Raw genomic sequence first — 26,536 nt, forward strand, 5'->3', positions numbered from 1 at the left:
CAGCAAAAGGTCCTCTTTATTTTCATCATCATCATCATCAATCATATTTATTGAGCGCTTACTATGTGCAGAGCACTGTACTAAGCGCTTGGGAAGGACAAATTGGGAACATATAGAGACGGTCCCTACCCAACGGTGGGCTCACAGTCTAAAAGGGGGAGACAGAGAACAAAACCAAACATACTAACAAAATAAAATAAATAGGATAGATATGTACAAGTAAAATAGTAATAAATATGTACAAACATATACATATACTTCAGAAGAGTCCTAGGTAAAAAAAGAGAGGTGATTCTCAGATTGTTAAACCAGATAATGAGTTGGGGACTAACTGGCTCTGAAGGCATCTTTGCAAGATGGGAGTAGGGGGGTGCACTTAAGAGAAGCAGTGTGGCTCAGTGTGGAAAGAACCCAGGCTTGGGAGTCAGAGGTCATGGGTTCTAATTCCGGTTCTTCCATTTGTCAGCTGTGTGACTTTGGGCAAGTCACTTCACTTCTCTGGGCCTCAGTTCCCTCATCTGTAAAACGGGGATGAAGACTGTGAGCCCTACGTGGGACAACCTGATCACCTTGTATCCCCCCAGCACTTGGAACGGTGCTTTGCACATTGTAAGTGCTTAACAAATGCCATTATTATTATTATTATTAGATTTCAGGGGAACACTCAAGTGTGCTGTTGTTTCTGATGGAATATCTGGGCTGGAGCTGCTAATAAAATATCCTCTGAGTGTGAGGGTTGGTAGAAAGTTCATTGGGATCCTGGTACAGTGCTCCACCACACATCTGTGGGCCTACCCCAGGGTGAGCATCAGTCTTCAAGAGCTTTAGTCAGACCATCAGTCCTATTTATTAAGCGCTTACTGTGGGCAGAGCACTGTACTAAGCGCTGGGGAGCATACAATACAACAATAAACAGACACAGTCCCCTGCCCATAACAAGCATGGCCCCATTCTGGGTGTTGCAGGGGCAGGCACAATCGATCAGTGTTATTTGAGTTCTTACTGTGTGCAGAGCAGTGTACTAGGTGCGTGGGAGAGTACAATATAACAGAGTTGGTAGACTCTGTGGAGTGGAGAAGCAGCATAGCATAGTGGTTAGAGCACGGGCCTAGGATTCAGAAAGTCATGGGCTCTATTACAGGCTCTGCCACTTGTCTGTTGTGTGACCTTGGGCAAGTCACTTCACTTCCGCGTGCCTCAGTTACCTCATCTGGAAAACGGATATTGAGAATGTGAGCCCCACATGGGGCAGACACGGTGTCCAACTAAATTTACTTGTATCCACTCCGGCGCTTAGTGCAGTCCCTAGCACATAGTGAGCACTTAAATACCATTCATTCATTCAATCGTATTTATTGAGCGCTTACTGTGTGCAGAGCACTGTACTAAGCGTTTGGGGAGTACAAGTTGGCAACATATAGAGACGGTCCCTACCCAACAGCGGGCTCACAGTCTAGGATACCATTATTAGTCGCATTTCCTGTGAAGAAGAGGCAGAATCTATCATTCATTCAATCGTATTGAGCGCTTACTGTGTGCAGAGCACTGGACTAAACGCTTAGGAAATACAAGTTGGCAACATATAGAGACGGTCCCTACCCAACAGCGGGCTCACAGTTTAGAATACCATTATTAGTCGCATTTCCTGTGAAGAAGAGGCAGAATCTATCATTTATTCAATCGTATTTATTGAGCACTTACTGTGTGCAGAGCACTGTACTAAGCGCTTGGGGAGTACAAGTTGGCAACTTATAGAGGCGGTCCCTACCCAACAGTCTAGAAGGGGAAGACAGAGAACAAAACATATTAACAAAATAAAATAGAGTAAATATGTACAAATAAAATAAACAGAGTAATAAATACGTACAAACATATATACATATATACAGGTGCTGTGGGGAGGGGAAGGAGGTAAGGCCTGGGGGAGCCTCAAGGAGCCAATGCAGCTTTTACAGGGAAAAAAGAGGAAAGGTCAGTCATTAAAATGAAAAACATGAAAACTCGAAAAGACAGCCGGTGGGCATCAAGGGCTTCCCTTAGACTGTGAAATAGACCTGTGAGAATGCCCCCTGGCTCTTGTAGCTTCCGCTTAGTCCAGTGCTCTGCACACAGTAAGCGCTCAGTAAATGTGGCTCTGTAGCTTCCGCTTAGTCCAGTGCTCTGCACACAGTAAGCGCTCAATAAATGTGGCTCCGTAGCTTCCACTTAGTCTGGTGCTCTGCACACAGTAAGCGCTCAATAAATGTGGCTCTGTGGCTTCTGCGTAGTCCAGTGCTCTGCACACAGTAAGCGCTCAATAAATGTGGCTCTGTAGCTTCCGCTTAGTCCAGTGCTCCGCACGCAGTAAGTGCTCAGTAAATGTGGCTCTGTAGCTTCCGCTTCGTCCAGTGCTCTGCACACAGTAAGCGCTCAGTAAATGTGGCTCTGTAGCTTCCGCTTAGTCCAGTGCTCCGCACACAGTAAGCGCTCAATAAATGTGGCTCCGTAGCTTCCGCTTAGTCTGGTGCTCTGCACACAGTAAGCGCTCAATAAATGTGGCTCTATGGCTTCTGCGTAGTCCAGTGCTCTGCACACAGTAAGCGCTCAATAGTTGTGGCTCTGTAGCTTCTGCTTAGTCCAGTGCTCTGCACACAGTAAGCGCTCAGTAAATGTGGCTCTGTAGCTTCCTCTTAGTCCAGTGCTCCGCACACAGTAAGCGCTCAATAAATGTGGCTCTGTAGCTTCCGCTTAGTCCAGTGCTCCGCACACAGTAAGCGCTCAGTAAATGTGGCTCTGTAGCTTCCGCTTAGTCCAGTGCTCCGCACACAGTAAACGCTCAATAAATGTGGCTCTGTAGCTTCCGCTTAGTCCAGTGCTCCGCACGCAGTAAGTGCTCAGTAAATGTGGGTCTGTAGCTTCCGCTTCGTCCAGTGCTCTGCACACAGTAAGCGCTCAGTAAATGTGGCTCTGTAGCTTCCGCGTAGTCCAGTGCTCCGCACACAGTAAGCGCTCAGTAAATGTGGCTCTGTAGCTTCCGCTTAGTCCAGTGCTCTGCACACAGTAAGCGCTCAATAAATGTGGCTCTGTAGCTTCTGCTTAGTCGAGTGCTCCGCACACAGTAAGCGCTCAATGTGGCTCTGTAGCTTCTGCGTAGTCCAGTGCTCCGCACACAGTAAGCGCTCAGTAAATGTGGCTCTGTAGCTTCCGCTTAGTCCAGTGCTCCGCACACAGTAAGCGCTCAGTAAATGTGGCTCTGTAGCTTCCGCTTAGTCCAGTGCTCCGCACACAGTAAGCGCTCAATAAATATGGCTCTGTAGCTTCCGCTTAGTCCAGTGCTCTGCACACAGTAAGCGCTCAGTAAGTGTGGCTCTGTAGCTTCCGCTTAGTCCAGTGCTCTGCACACAGTAAGCGCTCAATAAATGTGGCTCTGTAGCTTCTGCGTAGTCCAGTGCTCCGCACACAGTAAGCGCTCAATAAATGTGGCTCTGTAGCTTCCGCGTAGTCCAGTGCTCCGCACACAGTAAGCGCTCAGTAAATGTGGCTCTGTAGCTTCCGCTTAGTCCAGTGCTCCGCACACAGTAAGCGCTCAATAAATGTGGCTCTGTAGCTTCCGCTTAGTCCAGTGCTCTGCACACAGTAAGCACTCAATAAATGTGGCTCTGTAGCTTCCGCGTAGTCCAGTGCTCCGCACACAGTAAGCGCTCAGTAAATGTGGCTCTGTAGCTTCCGCTTAGTCCAGTGCTCTGCACACAGTAAGCGCTCAATAAATGTGGCTCTGTAGCTTCTGCTTAGTCGAGTGCTCTGCACACAGTAAGCGCTCAATAAATGTGGCTGTGTAGCTTCTGCGTAGTCCAGTGCTCCGCACACAGTAAGCGCTCCATAAATGTGGCTCTGTAGCTTCCGCTTAGTCCAGTGCTCTGCACACAGTAAGCGCTCAATAAATATGGCTCTGTAGCTTCTGCTTAGTCCAGTGCTCTGCACACAGTGAGCGCTCAATAAATCCGATTGACTGAAGGAAAGAAAGTGGTCGGGGAAGGGGCTTTGAGATTTTAAACGAGGGCCAGCAGAGGGCGGGCCTAGGCAAGAAGCTAAATGGCCCCCGGGCCCCCCCACTCTCACAACGGGGAGAAAATCACCAGTCTGGACCCAAAAGGACAAAAAAAAAAAAAAAAAAAAAAGGAAAAGAAAACTGTTCCGTCGCAAAGCAAATAAACGGGGTTTCTCTCTCTCCTCCTCCTCCCCCCACCCTTCTTTTCATCTTGTCCAGGAATAGAGGCGCCTCGGAGCTCTCCAGGGGAAGCAGAGCTGCAGCCTGGACTTGGAGGGGAAGAGACTGGACACAGATCTGACTTTGCCCCCCGCTGCAGCCCACACCCTCAAACCCTCCCCATCCTTCTCTGCTCTTTGCCCCTTTCCCAGCCTCCGCTCCTCCGGCTCCCGGATGGCCCCACTCCCTCCTATTTGAGCCGAGGGTCCGGTCCTGGGGGAGATTCCCCCCCACTGTGGCCCCTTCTCCTTTTTTCTCCCTTTTCCTTCCCCTCCCACCAGATGCCAGCCTGAGAGCAGCCCCTCCACACAGCCCCCTCCTCCCAGTTGCCACGTGAGTGACCCTTTCCCTTGGCTTCCCTCCACATCCCAGCAGGAGCCCCATGCTGGGCTGGACCCCGGCACCCGCAGGCCTCGCCCCTCGCCCCAGAGGAGCCCCCCGGCCATCTACCCGGAGCCCATGCCATTTTCGGACGAGGAACGGAGCCTCCAGGGCATCTACAAGCCCACAGCCCCCCGGCAGCATGGACAGCCTGGGACCGGCCGGGACCCCAGCGGCTATACCAATCACACCTTTGTCTTCGACGACGGCAGCGCCCGAAGGGCCCACCCCAGGTAAGGGAGCCCCATGGTCTCCAGCTGTCCATCTGTCCAGATCCCTCCCTCGTCACCCCTCTTTTTGTCCGTCGGCACCTTCAAACCCAGCTGGCCGGACCTGACCCCTGTCGAGAAGCCGAGGACCCTCGGACTGCCTTGGCCAGTCCGAGGAGAGGCGGGAGAGGGACCAGTAGCTTCACTTGGGATGCAGCTATTGGTGGCATCCCGTCTCCCCAACCTGCCCTGTCATCTTTCTTTCATTCATTCAATCATATTTATCGGGCGCTGACTGTGTGCAGAGCACCGTACTAAGCACTTGGAAAGTACAGTACAGCATTAGAGGCAATCCCTGCCCACAGTGGGCTTACAGTCGGGGGGAACAGACATCAGAACAAGTAAACGGGCATCAGTATGAATAGAATTATAGATATATACATAAGTGCTGTGGGGCGGTAAGAGGGGGAAGAGCAAAGGGAGTAAGTCGAGGTGACATGGAAGGGAGGGGGAGCTGAGGAAAAGGGGACTTAATCTGGGAAGGCCTCCTGGGGGAGGCACACCTTCAGTAGGGCTTTGAAGGGGGGAAGAGTGATTTCTTCTGAAGATCAATTCCATGTTGCTCTTGCTGCCCTGGTGGGGGCTTAGGGATTGGAGACAGGACAGAGACACCCCCCCCCAACATCAGGTGACCACGGGGGCCTGGGATTCCTGTCCAGTTGTCTTGGCTCCTTTAGTGAGTTTCTGAGGCTCTGCTCCACTGATGTTCGGCCCCCGATTCTCTTTCCCTGTCTCTCTGTGAAGGGGGGAAGGTAGGTCAAGAAGTGGAGCATTCCCTGCCATTGGCCTTGGGCTGTCTGGTCGTTGTCTTGCTCCGTCCCCATGGCCCCCAGTCCCTGGTGGCGGTTCCAAACCAGTTTGTGTGCAGTACCCAGCCTTACACCAGCAGCCTTCTGGGGGTCAGTGGAATACGTTCCCAGGGGACAAACTGGAAAGTTCAGCCTGAGGCCAGAAGACTCCCTTGATCCCCTGGCTTATAGCGGACCCTGACCTATGCTCCAGGTTGGAATTTACAGCTGAAGGAGGGGGAGAAAGGAGAGAGAAAGAAGTCTCTGGTGGACATATTGAAGTGTCCCTGGTGCATCCGTTTGCAAACATTGTCCATTAACCAAGGCAAAGTTAGAGTTGGAGACTTGGAGTACTTAAAAAATTTAAACCTGTTCTTGGGGCTTGCTGAGGGACTGTAATGGTTGAGGGACATCACAGCCTCAGATAGTTCAAGAAATTTTGAAACGGGCTGAATCTTAGTACAGTGCTTAGTACAGTGCCCTGCACCCAGTAACCGCTCAATAAATACGACTGAATGAATCTTAAGTCTTCCCACTCCCCAGTTTATCTTCTTTCCTGTAAATCCTGTGGCCAGGTGATGAAGCAATATAGTGATTCATCAGTTTGGGGGAGCTCGGGGTCCTAGCTGCTGCTACTCCTTTTTCAGGTTTTATTCCTGCTTGGCATCTCTACCCCACGGCTGGTGTTGGGGAGAGGAGTAGAAAAACTCTGTCTCCAGTCTTGTTGCCCTGCAGCTCAGTGGCATTCTGGGCTAGGAAGTTGGAGGTAACAGTTAAGTGTGATTTGGTGTGTACATGTGGATTTAGCTCCTCTAGACTGTTAACTCCTTAAAGGCAGAGATTGTGTCTACCAACTCTATTGTCTGGTACTTTCCCAAATGCCCAGTAAGTGCTCTGCATATACTAAATACCGTTGATTTTCATTCTTAAGCCCATCCCTGGGCTCAGTGCCGTGATTAATAGAGTTGAGGGAGTAGAATCATCATCAATCGTATTTATTGAGCGCTTACTGTGTGCAGAGCACTGTACTAAGCGCTTGAATCAGTGCCATGATTAATAGAGTTGAGGGAGTAGAGTCAATCAGTCAATGGTATTTATTGAATGCTTACTATGTGCAGAGCACTATACTTAGTGCTTGGGAGTGTGCAGTACAACAGAACTAGCAATCATTTTCTCCTGCCCATAAAGCGCTTACAGTCTAGAGACAAGTTTAGAGTGGAGCCCCCCAGGTGGGAAGACATCCACTTGGGCAGTGTGAAAAGGCAATGATGCCCAGCTGGGGCAGGCCAAAGTGGGTCCTCCCCCACACACGCAGGGGTCAGTGCGGGATAGGTGAGGTCTAGAATGTCAACCAGCCAGGCCACCCAGAGTCAAAGTCCACCAGCTCCTAGCAACCGGTGGAGAGGGCAGGAGCAGTATTTTAGAATCATGACTTGTATTTCTGTTTAGTCAGTCAGCCAATCCTATTTATTGAATACTTACTCTGTGCAGAGCACTGTACTAAGCACTTTGGAGAGTACAGTATAACAATAAATTGACGCATTTGCCACCGACCTCTCGCCCACGTCCTACCTCTGGCCTGGAATGCACTTCCTCCTCATATCAGACAGATAATTGCTCTCCCCCACTTCAAAGCCTTATTGAAGGTACATCTCCTCCAAGAAGCCTTCCCTGACTAGGCCCTCCTCACCTCCCACTCCCTTCTGCTTCCTTAGAGAAGCAGCGTGGCTCAGTGGAAGGAGCACAGGCTTTGGAGTCAGAGGTCATGGGTTCGAATCCCGGCTGCACCACTTGTCTGCTGTGTGATCTTGGGCAAGTCACTTAACTTCTCTGGGCCTCAGTTACCTCATCTGTAAAATGGGGATTAAGACTGTGAGCCCCACGTGGGACAACCTGATCACCGTGTATCCTCCCCAGTGCTTAGAACAGTGCTTTGCACATAGTAAGCGCTTAACAAATGCCAATTATTATTATTATTATTCTGTGCCGCTCTTACTTGCTCCTTCATTAATCCTCCCTCCCATCCCCACAGCACATATGTATAGATCTGTAATTTATTTGTCTATTTACTTAGGTTAATGTCTTTCTCCCCCTTTAAACTGTGAGCTCGTTGTGGGCAGGAATGTGTCCATTGTTATATTGTATTCTCCCAAGTGCTTGGTATGGTGCTTTGCACACAGTAAGTGCTCAATCATTATGACTGATTGAACGTTCCCTGCCTGCCATGAACTTTACAGTATAGAGGGGGAGACCAACATTAATATAAATAAATTACAGGTATGTACATAAGTGCTGTGGGGCTGGGAGGGGGGAATGAATAAAAGGAGCAAGTCAGGGTGATGCAGAAGGGGGAGGGAGAAGAAAGAAGGATGGCTTAGTCAGGGAAGGCCTCTTGGAGGAGGTGTGCCTTCAATGAGATTTTGAAAGAGGGGAGAGAGATTGTCTGCCAAAAATGGATATGTTTAGAAAAGTGAAGGTTCATGGAAGCCTAGTGAAAACCAGATGATTTTAGCTTTACTGCCCATATTCTCATCTCTTGAAAGTAGATGAGTAACTTCATCATCCTTACCCAGATTGAGGGGCTACTGTCTGCAGAGTAGGGTCCTCGGTGTTGGGGAAATGTGCAAAAGAAGTAGATATGGTCTCTACCCTCGAGAAGTTTGCAATCTAAGGGGGATCTGGGCAGATATAAACCAGTGAAAACACAGTGGTTAGCACAGTGTCAGAAGAGGTGCAAATAACCACCACAAATGGATAAATGAATGAAAATGGGAAAGTGAACTAGAGTTTGGTGGCTGAGGGGATGGCATGACCCAGATTGATGGGAAACTTAATCAAGGAATGCCTCCTGGGAAAGGTGGCGTTTTAAAAGGGCTTCGAAGGAGGAAATGGAAGTGGTTAGGTGAAAATGAATTCGCTTAAAATCCATACAGAATTCAAGTGTCTCGCATCATGAAGTATTGCAAAAACAGTCCCTGTTTCACACAGGGCTCAATGTAAGTGGAAACTGAGGCCAGGAAAAGTCAGATGACTTGCTCAAGGTCTCACAGCAGAGCTGGAACTAGAACCTGGACTTTCTGACTCCCAGGCTTAAGTAGTCTTTCCATTAGACCAGGCAGCTACCTGGAACATAGTAAGTGCCTAAATACCGTTAACTAAGCGGGTGAATGATGCTTTGCTACAATGAGTTGGTTAAGCCTTTTTTTTAAATTTCTCTCCAAGGTTTGTTGTTTAATACTTCGGAGAATCACTTATCCTTTGCTCTCCTCTCTGGCTGCCTTTTCTAATCAGGCAGTTCCAATCTTCAGGGAGAAAGAAATAGGTTGCTCCCCACAAGCCGATTGCTTTTCAGGTCCATATGGATTACGCCCCCTCATTGAAAGCCTCTCTATCTCCCCTTTCGTCACATTTTGCTTCCTTTATACCCACGTCGAGTCACGCTAGTTGAGAAGTGCTCTTTGCTTCTGGAAAGGTTAAGGATGAAAAAGTAAGTTTCCCAAGTCGTCATTTTCCAAACTAGTGATACCAGGAAATGAAGTGACTTGCCTAACATCACACAGCAGACTAATGATGGAGCTGGGATTAAAACTTGGGTCGGTCCTCTCCCAGGCCAGTGCTCGTTTCACCAGCTGGCATTACGGACTTCCTGAGCGGAGACATCTCTTTCTGCCTCCATCCATCGGGGAAGCTTTCAGAATAGAATCCATTGCTGGACCCATTTTTGAGTCCTTTCCCTCCACCTTCCTTTGCAAATAAGAGTCTTTCAGTCCTGATTCCCGAGTAGGGAAAGCCGTTAGGAGAGTTAGAATTTATTTTGGGAGGCGATCTGCTAGCAGTGCCTTCAAGGTGTCCTCCAATTAGACAGCCCTCGGTTCGCTCTGAACTCAGCACGCGTGGGGGAAAAGATGGCTAAGCTATTTTAAGCACCAGCAGGGCACTTGGCACTTTCTGGCACCCAGGGGCTATCTGTAACTTAAGTTTTGACTTCATGCCTCCTTGGGGAATATTGCATAAATGTTTATCAGGCTAAGCGAAAACTCAGCAGAGCACAGCACACCCCGTGCCCCCTTCATTCCGAATCCCATTTTGACCATAAAAGGGAACTTTGCCAGTTGGGATGAATAGGTCTACGGAAGGGCCAGTCGGGCCAGATGTTGCTTGCTTCAGGGTGGAAGGCAGTCTCGTCTGCTGAGCAGTATTTCTTCTGGAGAGATATTGTGGGAGGAAACCCCAGGGTATTTGAAGAGCTGCCTTTTCTTCCTTTGGGTCTTGGACAAAAGGTATTTATATTAGTCAAAGAATGTGGGGATAAAGAGCTAAAGGTGAGGAGGAGGTGGAGGAAAAGCAAAATTGGTTGCCGTGTGCATGTGTATATGTGCTGTGTGACAGATGATGCTTAGACTCATCTTTTACTGTCAATTTTTACCATCACCATGGTGGATTTTGTGAAAGAATGAAAAATCATCTTTTCTTATTTAGTTTCCAGAGGATTAGACTGAGCCCCATGTGGGACCTAATTACTTTAGTACAGTGCTGGAAACATAGTAAGTGCTTATCAAATACCTTTTTTATTATCATTGTTTTATGTCACATGCTAATCCATTCAGAGCCACGGAGAATAGATATACCATAGCGATATGCTCAGTGGGTTCGGTCATTTATTTCATTCATTCAGTAGTATTTATTGAGTGCTTACTATGGGCAGAGCACTGTAGTAAGAGCTTGGGAGAGTATAACAGAAAAGACACATTCCCTGCCAACAATGAGCTTACAGTGTAGATGAGGGGGGGATACAGACATTAATCTAATTAAATAAATTACAGATGTTTACATAAGTGCTGTGGGGCTTCAAGGGGGGTGATGAATAAAGGGAGCAAGTCAAGGTGACACAGAAGGGAGTGGGAGAAGAGGAAAGGAGGACATAATCAAGGAAGGCCTCTCAGAGGAGATGTGCCTTTTAACAAGGCTTTGAAGGTGGGGGAGAATAATTGTCAGATTTGAGGAGGGAGGGCATTCCAGGCAGGATGTTGACAAGGGCCCGGTGGTGAGATAGATGAAATCGAGGTGCAGTGAGAAGGTCAACGTTAGAGGAGCAAAATATGTGGGCTGGGCTGTAATAGGGGAGAGGTGAGGTATGAGGGAGCAAGGAGATTGAATGCTTTAAAATTGATGGTGAGACAATTCTGTTTATTGCAGGGGTGGTGGGGCAACCACCACCCCTCTCTTGAGGCTAGAGGAAACATGGACTGAACATTTTTGTAGAAAAATGATCTGGGCAGCAGAGTGAAGTATGGACTTGAGTGGGGAGAGACAGGAGGCAGAGAGATCAGCAAGGAGGCTGGTACCTTCCTCCCTGAGTCCGAGTAGACATGGGATGACTACTTCTTGCTACCAGAGCTACACGGTGACCATTCCCAGTGAAAAGATGCATTGAGATGCTTTCTGCAGGCCATGTTTTCACTGCCTTGAAACAGCTTCTCTCCCACAGGTCTGTTAACTAACTCCCAGTGCAATATGATAATTGAAAAATCTGCCATGTCTCACCCTGGCACTTGTTGATGCCAATATTTTGGCCAGATGTCTCTTCACTGCTTGCATCAGGAAAACCAACCCAGAGACTCTGGCTCCAGGGAACTTGTTTTTGGAATGGTTAAGTCATGTCTATTTCAGAAGTAATTGCATTCATTCATTTATTCAATCATATTTATTGAGCACTTACTGTGTGCAGAGCACTATACTAAGCGCTTGGGAAGTACAAGTCGGCAACATATAGAGACGGTCCCTACCCAACAACAGGCTCATGGTCTAGAAGGGGGACACAGACAACAAAACAAAACATATAGACACGTGTCAAAATTTTCAGAACAAATAGAATTATAGCTATATGCACATCATTAACAAAATAGAATAGTAAAATTGCAGCCCACCCCCACTGCACCATAAAAATAATTTAGCTGAAGACTGAAAATGCTTTTGGAAGGGTGATCTGTAAAATGTAGGTAAGGCTGGTCCCTATGGCAGGAGATTCATCCTCCCTCAAAATAATAATGATAATAACAGTAATACTTGTATGATTTGTCAAGTGCTATCTATCAAGCACTGGGGCAGTTACAAGACAATCAGGTTGGACACAGTTCCTGTCCCACATAGGGCTAACAGTCTAAATAGGAGTGAGTAGGATTGAACCAGAGAAGCAGTGTGACCTACTGGATAGAGCATGGCCCTGGGAGTTGGGAGGACCTTGGTTCCAATCCCAGCTCTGCCACTTGTCTGCTGTGTGACCTTGGGCAAGCCACTTCACTTCTCTGTGCCTCAGTTACCTCCTCTGTAAAATGGGGATTGAGACTGCGAGCCCCACATGGGAAAGGGATTGTGTCCAACTCGATTTGCTTGTATCCACCCCAGCACTTAGTACTATGCCTGGCACAGAGTAAGTGCTTAACAAATACCATTATTATTATTATTATTATTACTACTGATAATAATAATGGGGATTAAGGCTGTGAGCCCCATGTGGGACATGGACACAGGAGAGCCAGGATTAGAACCCAGATCCTCTGGCTCCTAGGCCTGTGCTCTTTCCACTAGACCATACTACATCTCTCCCTTCTCCCTTCTGCTGCTGCTCTTGTAGCTCTGAGATCAGCCTGCAACATTATACCATTTGTTCCCGATTACATATTCTTAATGTTCTGTATGTAGGTCGTTTCACCAATTTGGGGATGAAGCTGTTCCCAGTGCTTCGTGGTTCCCACCTGGGGATATTTTGAAAGGCAGCCCTGAATCTCTTTATGGACTATCTAAAAAGAATGACTGAATCTGTTCTCTTGTGTTACCTAGAGGTCTCCAGGTATAAATGGGATGTGGATGGAAAAATGCAGGACTGGGCAGGCAGCAGTAGACATGAGAAATCTCTTGTTATCCTGTAAAGTTTATTTAAGAGAAATAGTGGGAACTCAGTATATTATGAATTTGTTAAGCTTTGCAGTAAATGTATTTTTTAAAACTAATCCCCATTCTCTAGGAAGGTTTTTGCAAGGAAGTTTTGCAATTAGACCTCTTACTACAATATTCGTTCATTATAGAATGTACCTTTTTCCTAGTGAATGGCAAATTTCTCCTCCCCTGATTTATTTATTTTTGGCTTGTCCTTGCATTTGGGATTTGTGTAGGAGCTTCACTGGTGCCATGGAGGTTCCCCTCAGCAGTGTGGGCCACCCCATTGCTAGCACACCATTAATCCCACTGGGGTTCTTTTTCCTGTCTGTATCCTCCTGTGCTACTCTGCACTTGATGCTGAATTTGACCAGGCCACATTCGCTTTTGGATTTCCCACCTGAGAAGCCCAACCAGGCTAGCTGGTTAATGGATTTGTTGCCATCAACCTCCTCTCATCAGCAAGTGCCTATAAGAGAACCCTCCAAAAGGGAAAGGACCCGCCCATCACCCCGGTATAATTACCGATCCAAGAAAGGGCACAACAAGACATTCACAGCAGTGCAGTTTACTGGCTCACCTTTTCACTGGTCCAGGGACCAGTGGATTCCGCACCTCAGAGAAAAGACCATTGTTCTCTGGATGCTTTTATGCCCTCCAATGCTCCTTGCTCCCTCCCTGGTTCCGCCCTAGAGGTGGGCATCCTCGCCTCTGACATCAATTTGGGTGGTCTGGGGCATTTCTGAGATGGCTGTGCATATTTTGGCGTGTCCCCTGGTTGGGAGTCTGTGTGGTTCTTGCAAAAGGGACATGGTCATCTGCTAATATGGCCTTCTTGGGCTGATTGCCTGGGAAATATTTCCCTACCCCTTCAGTATTGCCAATCTCAATAGCTTTCCTGATGATGATGGGTTTATCACTTCTTGGTTGTAGCCTTATTGTCCTTTCTCTCTTCTCCTTCCCCTCCCACCTAAACCCTCTCTCTTCTCCTGGCCACGCAACACCCTCCACCCACCCTGGATCCTCTATTTTCTCCCTCACCCTTATTCCTGATCTCATCATCCTTCTCTGGTCTAAGTACTATTGCGTGGCACTTGGTTCCCACCTTTGTGTCACTCCCAGGAACCGACTGCTGCCCCCCATTCTCCCCCTCTTCCAGTATTCTCCATATTTAGTGTGAGTACCCCAACATCAGTCATAGGACCTCTCAGCTGCAATGCCTAGCCTCCACAAAGATTTTCATCAACAGACACAAAATAATTCCCAACCCACGTGAGTGTGCCACCGTGTCAGGCAGGCTGGCTGGCTCGGTGCCTGACCATGGAGGAAGGGAAGGACTCTTTCTGCTTTCCAGACCGTGCACCTCTGGCTGCTTTCCCTCACCCAGGGAGCCAGGGAAAGTCCCCCCGTCTTCAGAGCACCTCCGAACCTACTTTTTAAGAGGGTCAGAGTAGTGGATCTTGAGGGCACAGATTGCTGAACATCTCTGGGGCATCCTCCCTTGGGCTCTGGTTGGAGAGCCACGCTGTCAGGATAATTTGCTGTTGCTGTCTCCAGCTGGCATTCCAGACTGGCAGGGGTTGCCTTTATCATCTTGTCATTAGCCCATGAGCAGTCCCTTTATAGGTCAGACCCGTGATCCATCCCATCTAGACTCTGTCTTAATGGTATTTGAGCACTTATTGTGTGGTGACCACTGTACTAAGTGCTTGGGAGAGTACAATGCTACAGAGTTGGTAGACCTGTTCCCTGCCCACAACCAACTTACAGTTTAGAAGGGGAGATGGACACTTTATTAATGATAATAAAGTGCTGTATGCTAGACACTGTACTAAATGCTGGGGTGGATACAAGCTTATCGGGTTGGACACAGTCCTTATCCCAAGTGGAGCTCAGTCTTAATCCCCATTTTACAAGTGAGACAACTTAGGCCCAGAAATGTTGTGACTTTCCCAAGGTCACACAGTAGACAAGTGGTGGAGCTGAAATTAGACTCCAGACCAATGCTCTTTCCACTAGGCAACATTGCTTCTCAATCCAATCTTGGGCATTATTCCAAGAGTTGGAAAAGGCTGCCAGGGGAACAGGAAGGTAGTTACCCTCTTTAGCACACCCCCCACACCCCCACCTCTGCAGAGTTAGGACTGCAACCTCCCAAGGAAAAGATTTACATATGTTTTCCACTTGCTGTGTGAAGATTCTTCATTGTGTGACTCTATCTTGGTAGGACAGGATGTGGTGAAAAAGAATTATGTGTTTGCCCCTTTTCCATTTTTCATGGTACTCTCCCAAGCACTTAGTACGGTGCTTTGCACACAGTAAGCACTCAATAAATGTGAATTAATGAACGAATGACTGTGCTGCTTCCAGTCTTGGTCTTTCTTGTGTGAAAAATCCCAATATTTTTAGTGTGCCAGCCACCCCCTGTATCAATCAATCATGGTATTTATTGAGCACTTGGGCAGAGCACTGTACGAAGTGCTTGTGAAAGTACAATATGGCAGTATCCACAGGGGCTCAATTTCCTTAGGTCGACAACTGCTAGATTGAAGGATAATAATGATGGCATTTAAGTGCTTACTATGTGCAAAACACTGTTCTAAGTGCCGAGGTAGATGCAAGGTAATCAGGGTGCCCCACGTAGGGCTCACAGATTTCATCCCCATTTTACAGAAGAGGGAACTGAGGCCCAAAGAAGTTGTGATTTGCCCAAAATCACACAGCTGACAAGTGGCAGAAGTGGGATTAGAACTCATGACCTGAGACTCCCAAGCCCAGGCTCTTTCCACTAAGCCATCCTTGTCCACCAGCTGTAATATTGTTATATTGTATTCTCCCATGCACTTAGCACAATGTTCTGCACACAGTAAGTGCTCAATAAATATGACTGATTGATTGATTAATGAAGAGATCCCTTCCAGGAAGCCACAGAGTGTATTCCCCATAGACAGATCTTTAACAGCAGGATGAGTGGGTTGGGGTGAAACTCTTATGAATCATCTTTTCACCTTTGCAACTGCCTGCTTATTGACCAAAGCTCCAAACCTGGAGGAAGTGGATGGGAATATCTGAGAAATCTCCTCCAAGAGGCCTTCCCTGATTAACCCTTCTTTTCCTCAGCTCCCTCTCCCTTTCGTGTCATCTATGCACTTGGATCTGTGACCTTTGGGGCATTTGGTATTTTCCCCTTCCCTCAGCCACACAGCACATGTGTATATATCTATAAATTATATGAAATTTATTACTGTGAACTCGTGGGCAGGGGATGCGTCCAACTCTGTACTCTACCAAGGGCTTACTACAGTGCTCTGCACAAAGGCAGAACTCGATAACATTGTGATCAATCTTATTTAATGTAAGCTCCCTCAGTGTAGTGCTTGTGGCTGCAAAGCCGAATGCTAGGGAAATTCTCTATTTCCTGCTCCATCCCTTTATTCTAACTTACCAGACAGTTCCCAGCCCCTGCGCAATCCTCACTCACCTCCCTTCTCCTTTATGCCCCCTCCACAGATCACATTGATGATGGTAATAATTATGGTATTTATTAAGCGCTTCCTGTGTGCCAGGCACTGTACTAAGCTCAGGGGTGGATACAATCAAATTGGGCTGGACAAAGTCCCTGTCCCACATAGGGCTCACTGTCTCAATCCCCATTTTACAGATGAGGGAACTGAAGCACAGGAGAGTGAAGTGACTTGCCCAAGGTCACACAGCAAACGCATCCCCTCATTGCATGCTGAGGAGAAGGAGTTTTTTCCCAGAGAATTTTGACCTGCTGCCCAGGAGTCCCAGCTTTGCCGTCCCCACAGCCCCAGATCCTGGCAGATGTTGTCCTTGTGCTAGTCATCACATGAAGAAGCTAGGGACAGAGAAGGAACTTGTCTCATGAGTAAAAGCAGAGGGATTTTTTGGGAGCTATTTAGAGCATCGAGTCGTAACCCTGGGAGCAGGGAGCCTGAACTGATGAGGCTGAAGGAAGTCAGGAGGAGCGGGAATGGGCAGGAACAAGGACTATTTGTAGCTGGGAAAAAGCAAGGAGTTCTGAATGTGGAGTGTCCCCTTCTGGGCGGGAAATGTCCAGCCTTGTGCCAGTGGCCAGCAGGTTAGTCTCTAGGAAGACAAACGAGAAGCAGCGTGGCCTAGTGACAAGACCGCAGGCCTGGGAGTCAGAAGGACTTGGAATCCAATCCCGGCTCTGTCACTTGTCTGCTGTGTGACCTCAGGCAAGCCACTTCATTTCTCTGCTCCTCAGTTACCTTATCTGTAAAATAGGGATTGAGACTGTGAGTCCCATTTGGGACATGGACTGTGTCCAACCTGATTAGCTTGTATCTACCCCAGCTCTTAAAATACTGCCTGGCAAATAGTAAGCACTTAATAAATCCTGTAAATAACGCTATACAAATCCTATAAGATAATTATATGAAAATGCCTGATATGTGTGTGTGTTTGTATATATATATATATATATATATATATATATATATCTTGTCCAGGCATCCATTCAATACTTCCTAACCGGGAAAAAAAATCAGAATCAAAGATACTGTTTTAAAATGGCATGGGAGTTGGGGACCCCAAAGTCTATCCAGACCCCCATCCCTCTTCTCACATTGACTCTGTATTCTAGTACTCACAGAAGCAGGAGACGTGAACCATGTGTGTGATCAGCCATAAATGGATTAATTTTCAATCTGTGAATTAAAAATACTTTTTGGCCTTTCAAAGAGATTCAGGAGTTCCTCTAGGGGAAAGCCCTTTTATGGTTCACCTAGTCTCACGTGGCATGATCCCTGTCCCACTCAAGCCTATCGGGGCCCCAGGGTCAGAGCCCAGCTAGGATCCGATCAGACTGGGTGGGGGCCCCAGCCGTGCTTCTGGGGAGCCCTTAACTGCTGTGATTTTGTGATGAGTGTCAGGTCCTCCTAAGGGCTGCTGGCAGGATGGTATAGTGGTTAGAGCATGGGCCTGAGAGTTAGAAGGATGTGGGTTCTGATCCTGGCTCGGCCATTTGTGTGCTTTGTGACCTTGGGCAAGTCGCTTCTCTTCTCTGTGCCTCAGTTACCTCACCTGTAAAATGGGGATTGAGACTGGGAGCCCCATGTGGGACTGGGACTATGTCCAACCCGATTCGCTTGTATCCACCCCAGTGCTTAGGATGGTGCCTGGCACACAGTAAGTGCTTAACTACTAACATAATAATAATAATGGTTATTATTATTATTATGTTCCCAGCTACCCACAGAGACCATCGGGGTGGTCAAACTTACTGCCAGGTGCAACAGTCCTTGACTGCATTATGAGATCTCTCCCTCCCCCTTTCTCCCCACTGCAGCCAGGGTCTGGAAATGGGGGTAGAGGCATCGGGGAGCACCTGAGCCCACCCAAACCAAATGGATTTTGTTGGCAGTGCCTGGCTCTAAAACCCCAGACTGGGTCTTCCCACCCCAGAGCCTGTGGATCTCCGCTTGGGAAATACTTGCCTGCAATTCAAGTGGATTAAAATGAAAATGATTCCCTAAAAGCATCCTGTTGGGGAGGAGCTCTGTTCGTGCAAAGAGTGGAGCCCATGTGGGCTCCTGAATGACCTTTTTCAAGGTTAAATACATTAGCATTTGATGGGCAGGAGACATAATCATGTTGTTCTAGTTCTGAACACTCCCGCGGCCCCAGCCGGAGTCTGGAAAGGTGCCAGAAATATTCCCAGGTTTTCTGAGTTGAAAACACAGGCTCTAGTGCAGCTTTGAGCTTGGTGCATGAGCATTTATGTGGGTCACCCCGAGACACTGGAGACATTGCAGAAGAGGATCTTAGATTTACTACTTTGAGAGGAGAAACAATGACCAGAAAGGTTGTTTAGGCAATCCTGCATTATTTTAAGCTGTGTCTTTCATTCTGTAAAGAGTGTTTCCAAACACCATCAAGCTAAACGTCACAGTAATGAAGTGGGGATGAAAGCAGAACAGATGAGGGACAGAAAGATACACAACTAAAGATTTTAAGTTGAGGTGGCAGCAGACAAAGTGGCAGCTCCTGCAGAGGAAAAGACTCTCCTAGCCAGGATGTAGGCCAGGTCAGAGAGACTGGAAAAGGGGCAGACAGATCAGCTATCTCTTGGAAGAGGCTGTCAGAAGAGAAGGGAAAAAACTACATTCAAATGAGTTGAAACAGTGACCCATAAATGGAAAGCTTTCACAGATAAAAGCAGTAAATGAGTACTGTGTTGGGGAATAATTGTATGTTTTTTGTTTTAACCTTCTGAACTGGAAAGGCTTTTGTGTTTCTGTGTGATATTGCCTTGATCTTTAACCTGGATTTTAAGTGTAGCAAAGCCCTGGGCATGATGGTCTGTTCTGTGGGGAAATGAGCAAGGAGGCTTGTATTCACAAACATGGTTTCTCTGGTCCTGCTGGTAGGGCGAGGCTTAGCTCCACAGGATGTCAGAGGGTAATTGTCCGTGCCCCCCCACCCCCTTTTTTTTTCAACTTTTCTGCCTTTTAGAAATGTTGAGAGCCAGGACATTTCCAAGCTTCTCCACCCTTTCAAAACTTGGGTTCTGCAGGGCTGTCACAGATCACTTCACCGTTTAGGAAAGGTCAAAGAAGATTTAATTCCTTCCTGCTTTGAAAGTTTTAGGCCAGAATGTAAGCCCATCCAGCCACTAACCTAATGATATACCAATTAAGGAGATAATTTGTGTCAGGAGTACAAATATTGATAGCTAATTATGGCTCCGGGGGAGAACCATGGATAAATTAAGCCTCTAATAAAAGGCCATTGCTAACAAATTCTAGTCATCTTGTTTCCGGGAAAATTGAAATTGTCATCCAGCTTCAATTGCTGCCAGGGGTAAAGAAGACAGTGGACCAGGTATAGCCTGTTCTAGTCTCCCTTCTGGAGCAGAGATGGAAAAGGAGCCGCATGTGATTTCAGGGGATAGGGCTGCAGACCCCCCAGGTCAGGGTAAGGCCTGGACTCCAGGGGCAACTGGGAGGATAAGGATCTCCTCTGCTCAAGGCAAGGAGGTGGGACCCCCAAACATGGTTGGAAGGAACATCTTCCCCTTTATTCCCGCAGAGGATGCTGGAATTATTGGTCCTTTTTCCTCCTTGGTCCTCGCTTCAGAGGGGACTGATGGTGGAAGACTGTTAGGATGGATGGACTGTTGAGAACTTGGCAATAATTTTTCTTTTATGGCATTTAATCATTTACTATGTGTCAGGCACTCTTCTTAGTGCTAATTGTGTGCCAGGCATGGTACTAATCACTGATCGTACCTCCCTCCCTTCCCCACAGCACCTGTATATATGTATATATGTTTGTACATATTTTTTTACTCTATTTAATTTATTTGTACATATCTATTCTATTTTATTTTGTTAGTATGTTTGGTCTCTGTCTCCCCCTTTTAGACTGTGAGCCCACTGTTGGGTAGGGACTGCCTCTATATGTTGCCAATTTGTACTTCCCAAGTGCTTAGTACAGTGCTCTGCACATAGTAAGCGCTCAATAAATACGATTGATGATGATAATTAATATCATCATGTCGGATGCAGACCCCGTCCCACATAGGCCTTACAGTCTTAATTCCCATTTTGCAGATGAGGTAACTGAGGCCCAGAGAAGCAGCGTGGCTCGGTGGAAAGAGCCCGGGCTGTGGAGTCAGACGTCATGGGTTCAAATCCCGGCCCCGCCAATTGTCAGCTGTATGACTTTGGGCAAGTCACTTAACTTCTCTGTGCCTCAGTTCCCTCATCTGTAAAATGGGGATTAAGACAGTGAGCCCCCCGTGGGACTACCTGATCACCTTGTAACCTCCCCAGCGCTTAGAACAGTGCTTTGCACCTAGTAAGCGCTTAATAAATGCCATTATTATTATCATTATTATTAAGTGACTTGCCAGATGTCACACAGCAGACGAGTGGTGGAGGCAGGATTATAACCCAGATCCTTGGACTCTCAGGTCCGTGCTCTTTCCGGCCATTCTGCTTTTCAGCTTTGTGCCCTCCAGCAGCGGTGGCATGCAGGACAGAAATGAATGAATCAATCAATCGATCGTATTTATTGAGCGCTTACTGTGTGCAGAGCACTGTACTAAGCCCTTGGGAAGTACAAGTTGGCAACACATAGAGACGGTCCCTACCCAACAGTGGGCTCACAGTCTAGAAGGGGGAGACAGAGAACAAAACAAAACATATTAACAAAATAAAATAAATAGAATAGATATGTACAAGTAAAATAAATAAATAGAGTAATAAATACGTACAAACATATATACATATATACAGGTGCTGTGGGGAAGGGAAGGAGGTAAGACGGGGGATGGAGAGGGGGACGAGGGGGAGAAGAAGGAGGGGGCTCAGTCTGGGAAGGCCTCCTGGAGGAGGTGAGCTCTCAGTAGGGCCATCAAAGATTTATTGTGTGTTGTCTCTGGACATTTGGATCCCTGGCCCTATTTCAGGCTTCCCTTTTCTTTCCTTTGGTGCCTAAGTCATTCCAGGACTTAAGAAGCATCATGTTCTAGTGGATAGAGCACGGGCCTCGGAGTCATAAGGGACCTGGGTTCTAATCCTGCCTCCACCATTTTGTCTGCTTTGTGACCTTGGGCAATTCACTTCTCTGTGCCTCAGTTACTTCATCTGTAAAATGGGGCTTAAGACTGTGAGCCCCATGTGGGACATGGACTATGTCCAACCTGATCAGCTTGTATATACCCCAGCGCTTAGGGCAGTGCCCAGTATTCATTCATTCAGTAGTATTTAATGAGCGCTTACTGTGTGCAAAGCACTGTACTAAGCACTCGGGAGAGTACAATACAATAGACACATTCCCTGCCCCAAACGAGCTCAGAGTCTAGAGATGAGCTCCTAGTAAATACTTAAATACTATTAAAAAAAGGAAGCTCTCAGACACTTTGAAATCAGAGGTGAGTGGGGAGAAAAAGTGGCACCTCCCTTTTCTTTACATAGAAAATGGCAAAAAAGATGGGTTAGAGGGAGCTTTTTGGAATAAGGCAGACTTATTTAACATGTTGGACAGAAGATCAGCATATTTTTGTGTGTATGCACCATTAAGAAGCAAGCAAGGGATTTTTATGTAAAGCAGTCTACGACTGCTGAAACCTATGACTTCTCTTGCTGTGCATTTGAGACTCTGTAGTGTGCTGGGAATTCTTAGCATGAAGAAATAAACTGTTGATGTTTAAATTCATTCATTCATTCAATCGTATTTATTGAGCTCTTACTGTATGCAGAGCACTGTACTAAGCAGTTAGGAAGTACAAGTCGGCATATATAGAGACGGTCCCTACCCAACAATGGGCTCGCAGTCTAGAAGGGGGAGACAGACAACAAAACATGTAGACAGGTGTCAAAACCGTTAGAATAAATAGAATTGTAGCTATATGCACATCATTAATAAAGTAGAGTAGTAAGTATGTACAAGTAAAATAGAGATATTTATTAAATCTCTCTATATATTTATATTATATATGTATATATAATATAGAGTTATCTATAATAGAGATATAAATATAAATTTATAGCTGTGCAGCAAGGGCCTGGTTAGAATGAGGGACTCCAGAAGTAAGTTCAGTGCCCAAGGCAGCTTGGTATCACTTTCAGATGGCCATGGGGATCGTTCAGAGCTGTCCTGTCTCTGCAGCAGGCCATTGGAGTTGAAGGATGGGCAAGTGGACCCCCAGCTTGTCAGAAGCAGGGCCATGGGTAGAAGCCATTTCCGAAGTCCCAGGCACCCCCTCCCTCTAGCCAGTTGGTTGCTCCAGGGTGTGGAATGATCAATCAATGGTATTTATTGAATGCTTCCTGTGTGCACTAAGTGCTTGAGAGAGTACAATATAACAGAGTTGGTAGACATGGGACTGTGTGATGCCAGGGGCATTTCCTTGTAGTGGTTGTGGGTCTTGCTTCCTAGTTGAGAGGGATCTCCTAAGAACAGGTTACAGGTGCAAGGGAATTAAGTTTTGGGTTTTTTTTTGGGGGGGGGGGATGTTGCGTTGGTATATGTGAATTGATTATTATGTACTAATTATGTACATATTGTACATAATGTACATTATGTACCTATTGTACAATTGTACAATTTAGCATATATTGTACATATGTACATTAATTGTGTACTAATTAATACTTATTATGTACTAATGTACTATGTGCCGGAATAGATACAAGCTAATCAGAGTGGACACAGTCCGTGGGGCTCACGGTCTTAATCCTCATGTTACATACGGGATAACTGAGGCACAGAGAAGTTAAGTAACTTGCCAAGGTCTCTATATGTTGCCAAGTTGTACTTCCCAAGCACTTAGTACAGTGCTCTGCACACAGTAAGCGCTCAATACAGTTGAATGAATGGACAGACAAGTGGTGGAACTGGGATTGGGGGGGGTGGGGGAGGGCTGGGACAGGACTCACAGGCCTTTGTTCTACCCATTAGGAGTTCCCAGGATCGATTGACTGCATGTCGTGTCTAATTCCTACCTGTGTGTTCACTCCCTGTACTTAGAACAGTGCTCTGCACAAAGTAAGCACTTAATAGATACGGTACAAGTGGTAATTAAAGTAGTAGTAAGGCTCCATACATCACGTAAGCCGAGGAGCTAAACTTCTCCCAGCTATGGAAGGCAGAGGTGTCAGTTAACACACATACAAGGGACTGAATGTCTTGCTTGCAGGGAACACCTTCCCCACCTTAGGCCCGAGGACTTTTCCTGCCGGAGGGAAATAGCAAAGGGCAACAGTTTCCATCTGGTGCATCTCCCCCACCAGAGAGCTCCCTGAGCCCTAAAGCCAGAGGCAAACAGGAAACACCCAGAGGACTGAGCGTGGGGCAGGCAGGCTAACTCTGATGGAATTGTGAGCAATCTCCTGAAGCTGCAACCACAAGAGCTGAATTCCACATATTTTCATAATAGCCAAGGACGGCTGCAGAGAAACCATTATTACCTGTTGTAGTCGGCTGTCATTTTAATCACGTCGGCTACAAATTACTAAATCATTTTTCTTCAGTAGCTGTCATTCTCTCAGGTAGAGTGGGTTTGGGGGGCAGGCAGGGGAGGAGGAGAGAGCCTGTCTGATTTTGTTTGTTTCTTGTCTGTCCCCATCTATCATCTGACCAGGGGGATTTGATGTTGAAATAACAGGACTTAGCACCCAGGTGGTGTTCTACAGCCATGAGCTAATTAACCTTGAGAAGTGCACCGTGGGTAATGTCTTCCCTCTGTGACAGGTCAGAGGTCATCTTGGAAATTTTTTCTGAGGTCCAGTTGAACTTGCGGATTTCTGGGAGTGATCCTTGTTCTCAACAAGAAGCCAGAGGGGACCTGGGTGGAAGCTTTTGTCTTTCAAAATGGATGTTTAGGATTAAACACAACTCCATTTGCTTTTTCAGGATTAAACACAGCTCCATTTGCTTTTCCCCAGGGTCTATTGCCACTTGGAAGCTGTGCTGAAGCTCTAAGTGTTTAAACAGAGATTTGAGGGAGAAGATAAAATCACTGCTTTCCACAAAGCATAGGTCTTCCCTCTCTCTCTCCCCCCCTTCCCCTTCTTCCTCCATCCCCATTCTTCTCTTCCTCGCCTCCCTCCATCCCCTTTCCCCTTCCTCTATTCCTCCCTCTCTCTCTCCCATCCTCTTCTTTTTCTCTCCCCTCCCTGCCCCTACCCCATAGTCCTCTCTGTCAAAGGCCTGACTGTCTTCCCTAAACTCGCCATATTTGCAAGTATGTGTGGGTTCAGAGGATAAAATGTCAGCAGCCCATCTTCCAGGAGCATCATTGTTTGCATATGGTGTCAAAATCAAACCAGGTTTCAGATCCATAATTAGGGAAAACATTGGCCTTCAGTTTCTCCAACTCTCAACCTGGTGTTCATTTTACTTTGATAGAAGGGCTGTTATGGTTGTTGGGATCTCTGACTCACTACTTGCTCTCAGGGAACTTCAGATAAGACATAAATTCACATGACCAGGTAATTAACGAGGTAAGGGCATAATTTAAGTTTTGTCAAATTTCATGATTGAAGGCCAAAGGAAGGTATTTTAGCACCAAGCCTTGGGGAAAGCGTATGGTTAATTCAGATGGTCTGAATTTCATTCCCAATTCTATTATCTGAGTCCCTGTGAGATTTGGTTCAAGTCACTTAAACTTTCTGGGCCTCAACTTCTACATTGGTGAAATGGAGATAATACTCTTCTCCTTGGACAGCATTTGTAAATCTGTATTTGAGAACCTCAAATTAGTGTCAACATGCAGTGTCATACTATTGAAACATTGTCTATCCCATTCTGTGAACATCAAGGGTGTCTACATAAGCTACCTTATCACTACCATTTGGGGTAGTAATTCAGAGTCAGAATGTACAGTTTACTGTGTGATTCCGTCATAGGATCTAAATAGTCAACGGGAATGGTTATGACAGCAAATTTTCACTCCAAGCTGGGAAGAAAAGGAGAGAAAAGGAGACCATTGCCATAGCCCTTCCCCAAGGGATTGAGCAGGGCAGACGGCTGAAGGCAGTTCACCCTATCATTTGGAGCTGGTTGGGTTCTCCTCTCACGCCATGCCCCAGAGTGAGCCGAAGTTTGGGATTTAGAACTGGCATCTCCCATTCTGTTAACGTTCTGGATAAGAAAGCTGAGTGGTAGCAGTTAAACTATGAGCCCGTTGTTGGGTAGGGACCATCTCTATGTGTAGCCGATTTGTCCTTCCCGAGCGCTTAGTACAGTGCTCTGCACACAGTAAGCACTCAATAAATACGATCGAATGAACAAGCCTGAATTGGTGGGGCTTGGAACTGGAGCATTTCTGTTGGCTTGTAGTGAGCCCGCTCACCTGCAAAGAGCACTGAATGCTTTTAATAATTATGGTACTTGTTAAAAACTACGTGCCAAGTGCTGTTCTAAGTGCTGGCATAAATACAGGTTAATCAGTTTGGACACAGCCCCAGTCCCACACGGGGCTCACACTTTTAATAGTCATTTTACAAATGAGGTAAGTGAGGCGCAGAGACGTGAAGTGACTTGCTCAAGGTCACACAGCAGATGTGGTGGGGCAGGATTAGAACCCAGATCCTTCAGGTTTCTGTCTGTTCACTAAGCCACACCCTTTCCTGATCTCCTGTTTGCTGATGTGAGGAGCCATGTGCAAAAGCTATGACCCCCTGGTTTGGGCTGAAGCTAATCTGCCATTGCTCTTGACCTCCTTTCTAGCCCTTTTTGTGCTGGGGTACGTGTTTCCTGCAGGATAAGGGCCATACCCACCCTCCACCATGCCCTGCTGTTCATGGCTCCCTTTTAGAGGCCCTCCTGAAGGTGGAATATTGCCCTTCGGAAAGCTGCTCGAGGAGCCAAACCAAGTCAATAAATCACCACTTTAGACCTTAGTAATTAATGCATTCTGTGGATAGCTGATGAGTGGAAGAGGTGCCATCGTTTCAATAAGTAAAGGATCAGTGTTACGAGGGAAAGGCTGAGTAAAAATTTTTATGACCTTTCACTCATTTTTTTTGCTACTGCCCTCATGATGCATTCATCTTTTTTATGGTATTTGTTAAGCCCATGTGACAGGCACTGTACTAAACACTGGGGTAGATAAAAGATAATCAAGTTGGACACAGTCTCGTTTTATTGACTCTCAGTTGTAGTGCAGCATAGTGGGTAGAGCGTGGATCTGGGAGTTAGAAGATCATGGTTCTAATACCTGCTCTTCCTCTTGTCTGCAGTGTGACCTTGGACAAGTCACTTCTCTGTGCCTCAGTTACCTCATCTGTAAAATGGGGATTGAGAGTGTGAGCCCCATGCGGGACAGGGACTGTGTCCAACCCGATTTGCTTGTCTCCAACCCAGGGCTTAGTACAGGGCACATAGTAAGCGCTTAATAAAAACCATAATTATTATTA

General features: G+C 46.7%; 1 protein-coding gene across 1 annotated transcript in view; it reads left to right on the forward strand.

The window, feature by feature from the left end:
- Nucleotides 1–4,589: 4,589 nt before the first annotated feature.
- KCNT1 (potassium sodium-activated channel subfamily T member 1) overlaps nt 4,590–26,536 on the forward strand; it is a 290,128-nt gene continuing 268,181 nt past the window's right edge. The window contains exon 1 of the mRNA XM_038744726.1: nt 4,590–4,860. Within this exon, the coding sequence (XP_038600654.1) occupies nt 4,706–4,860 (155 nt within the window). The 5' untranslated portion in view covers nt 4,590–4,705. The remainder of the gene's footprint in view (nt 4,861–26,536) is intronic.

This window comes from Tachyglossus aculeatus, chromosome 4, assembly GCF_015852505.1.
Source record: "Tachyglossus aculeatus isolate mTacAcu1 chromosome 4, mTacAcu1.pri, whole genome shotgun sequence".
Lineage (NCBI taxonomy): Eukaryota > Metazoa > Chordata > Mammalia > Monotremata > Tachyglossidae > Tachyglossus > Tachyglossus aculeatus.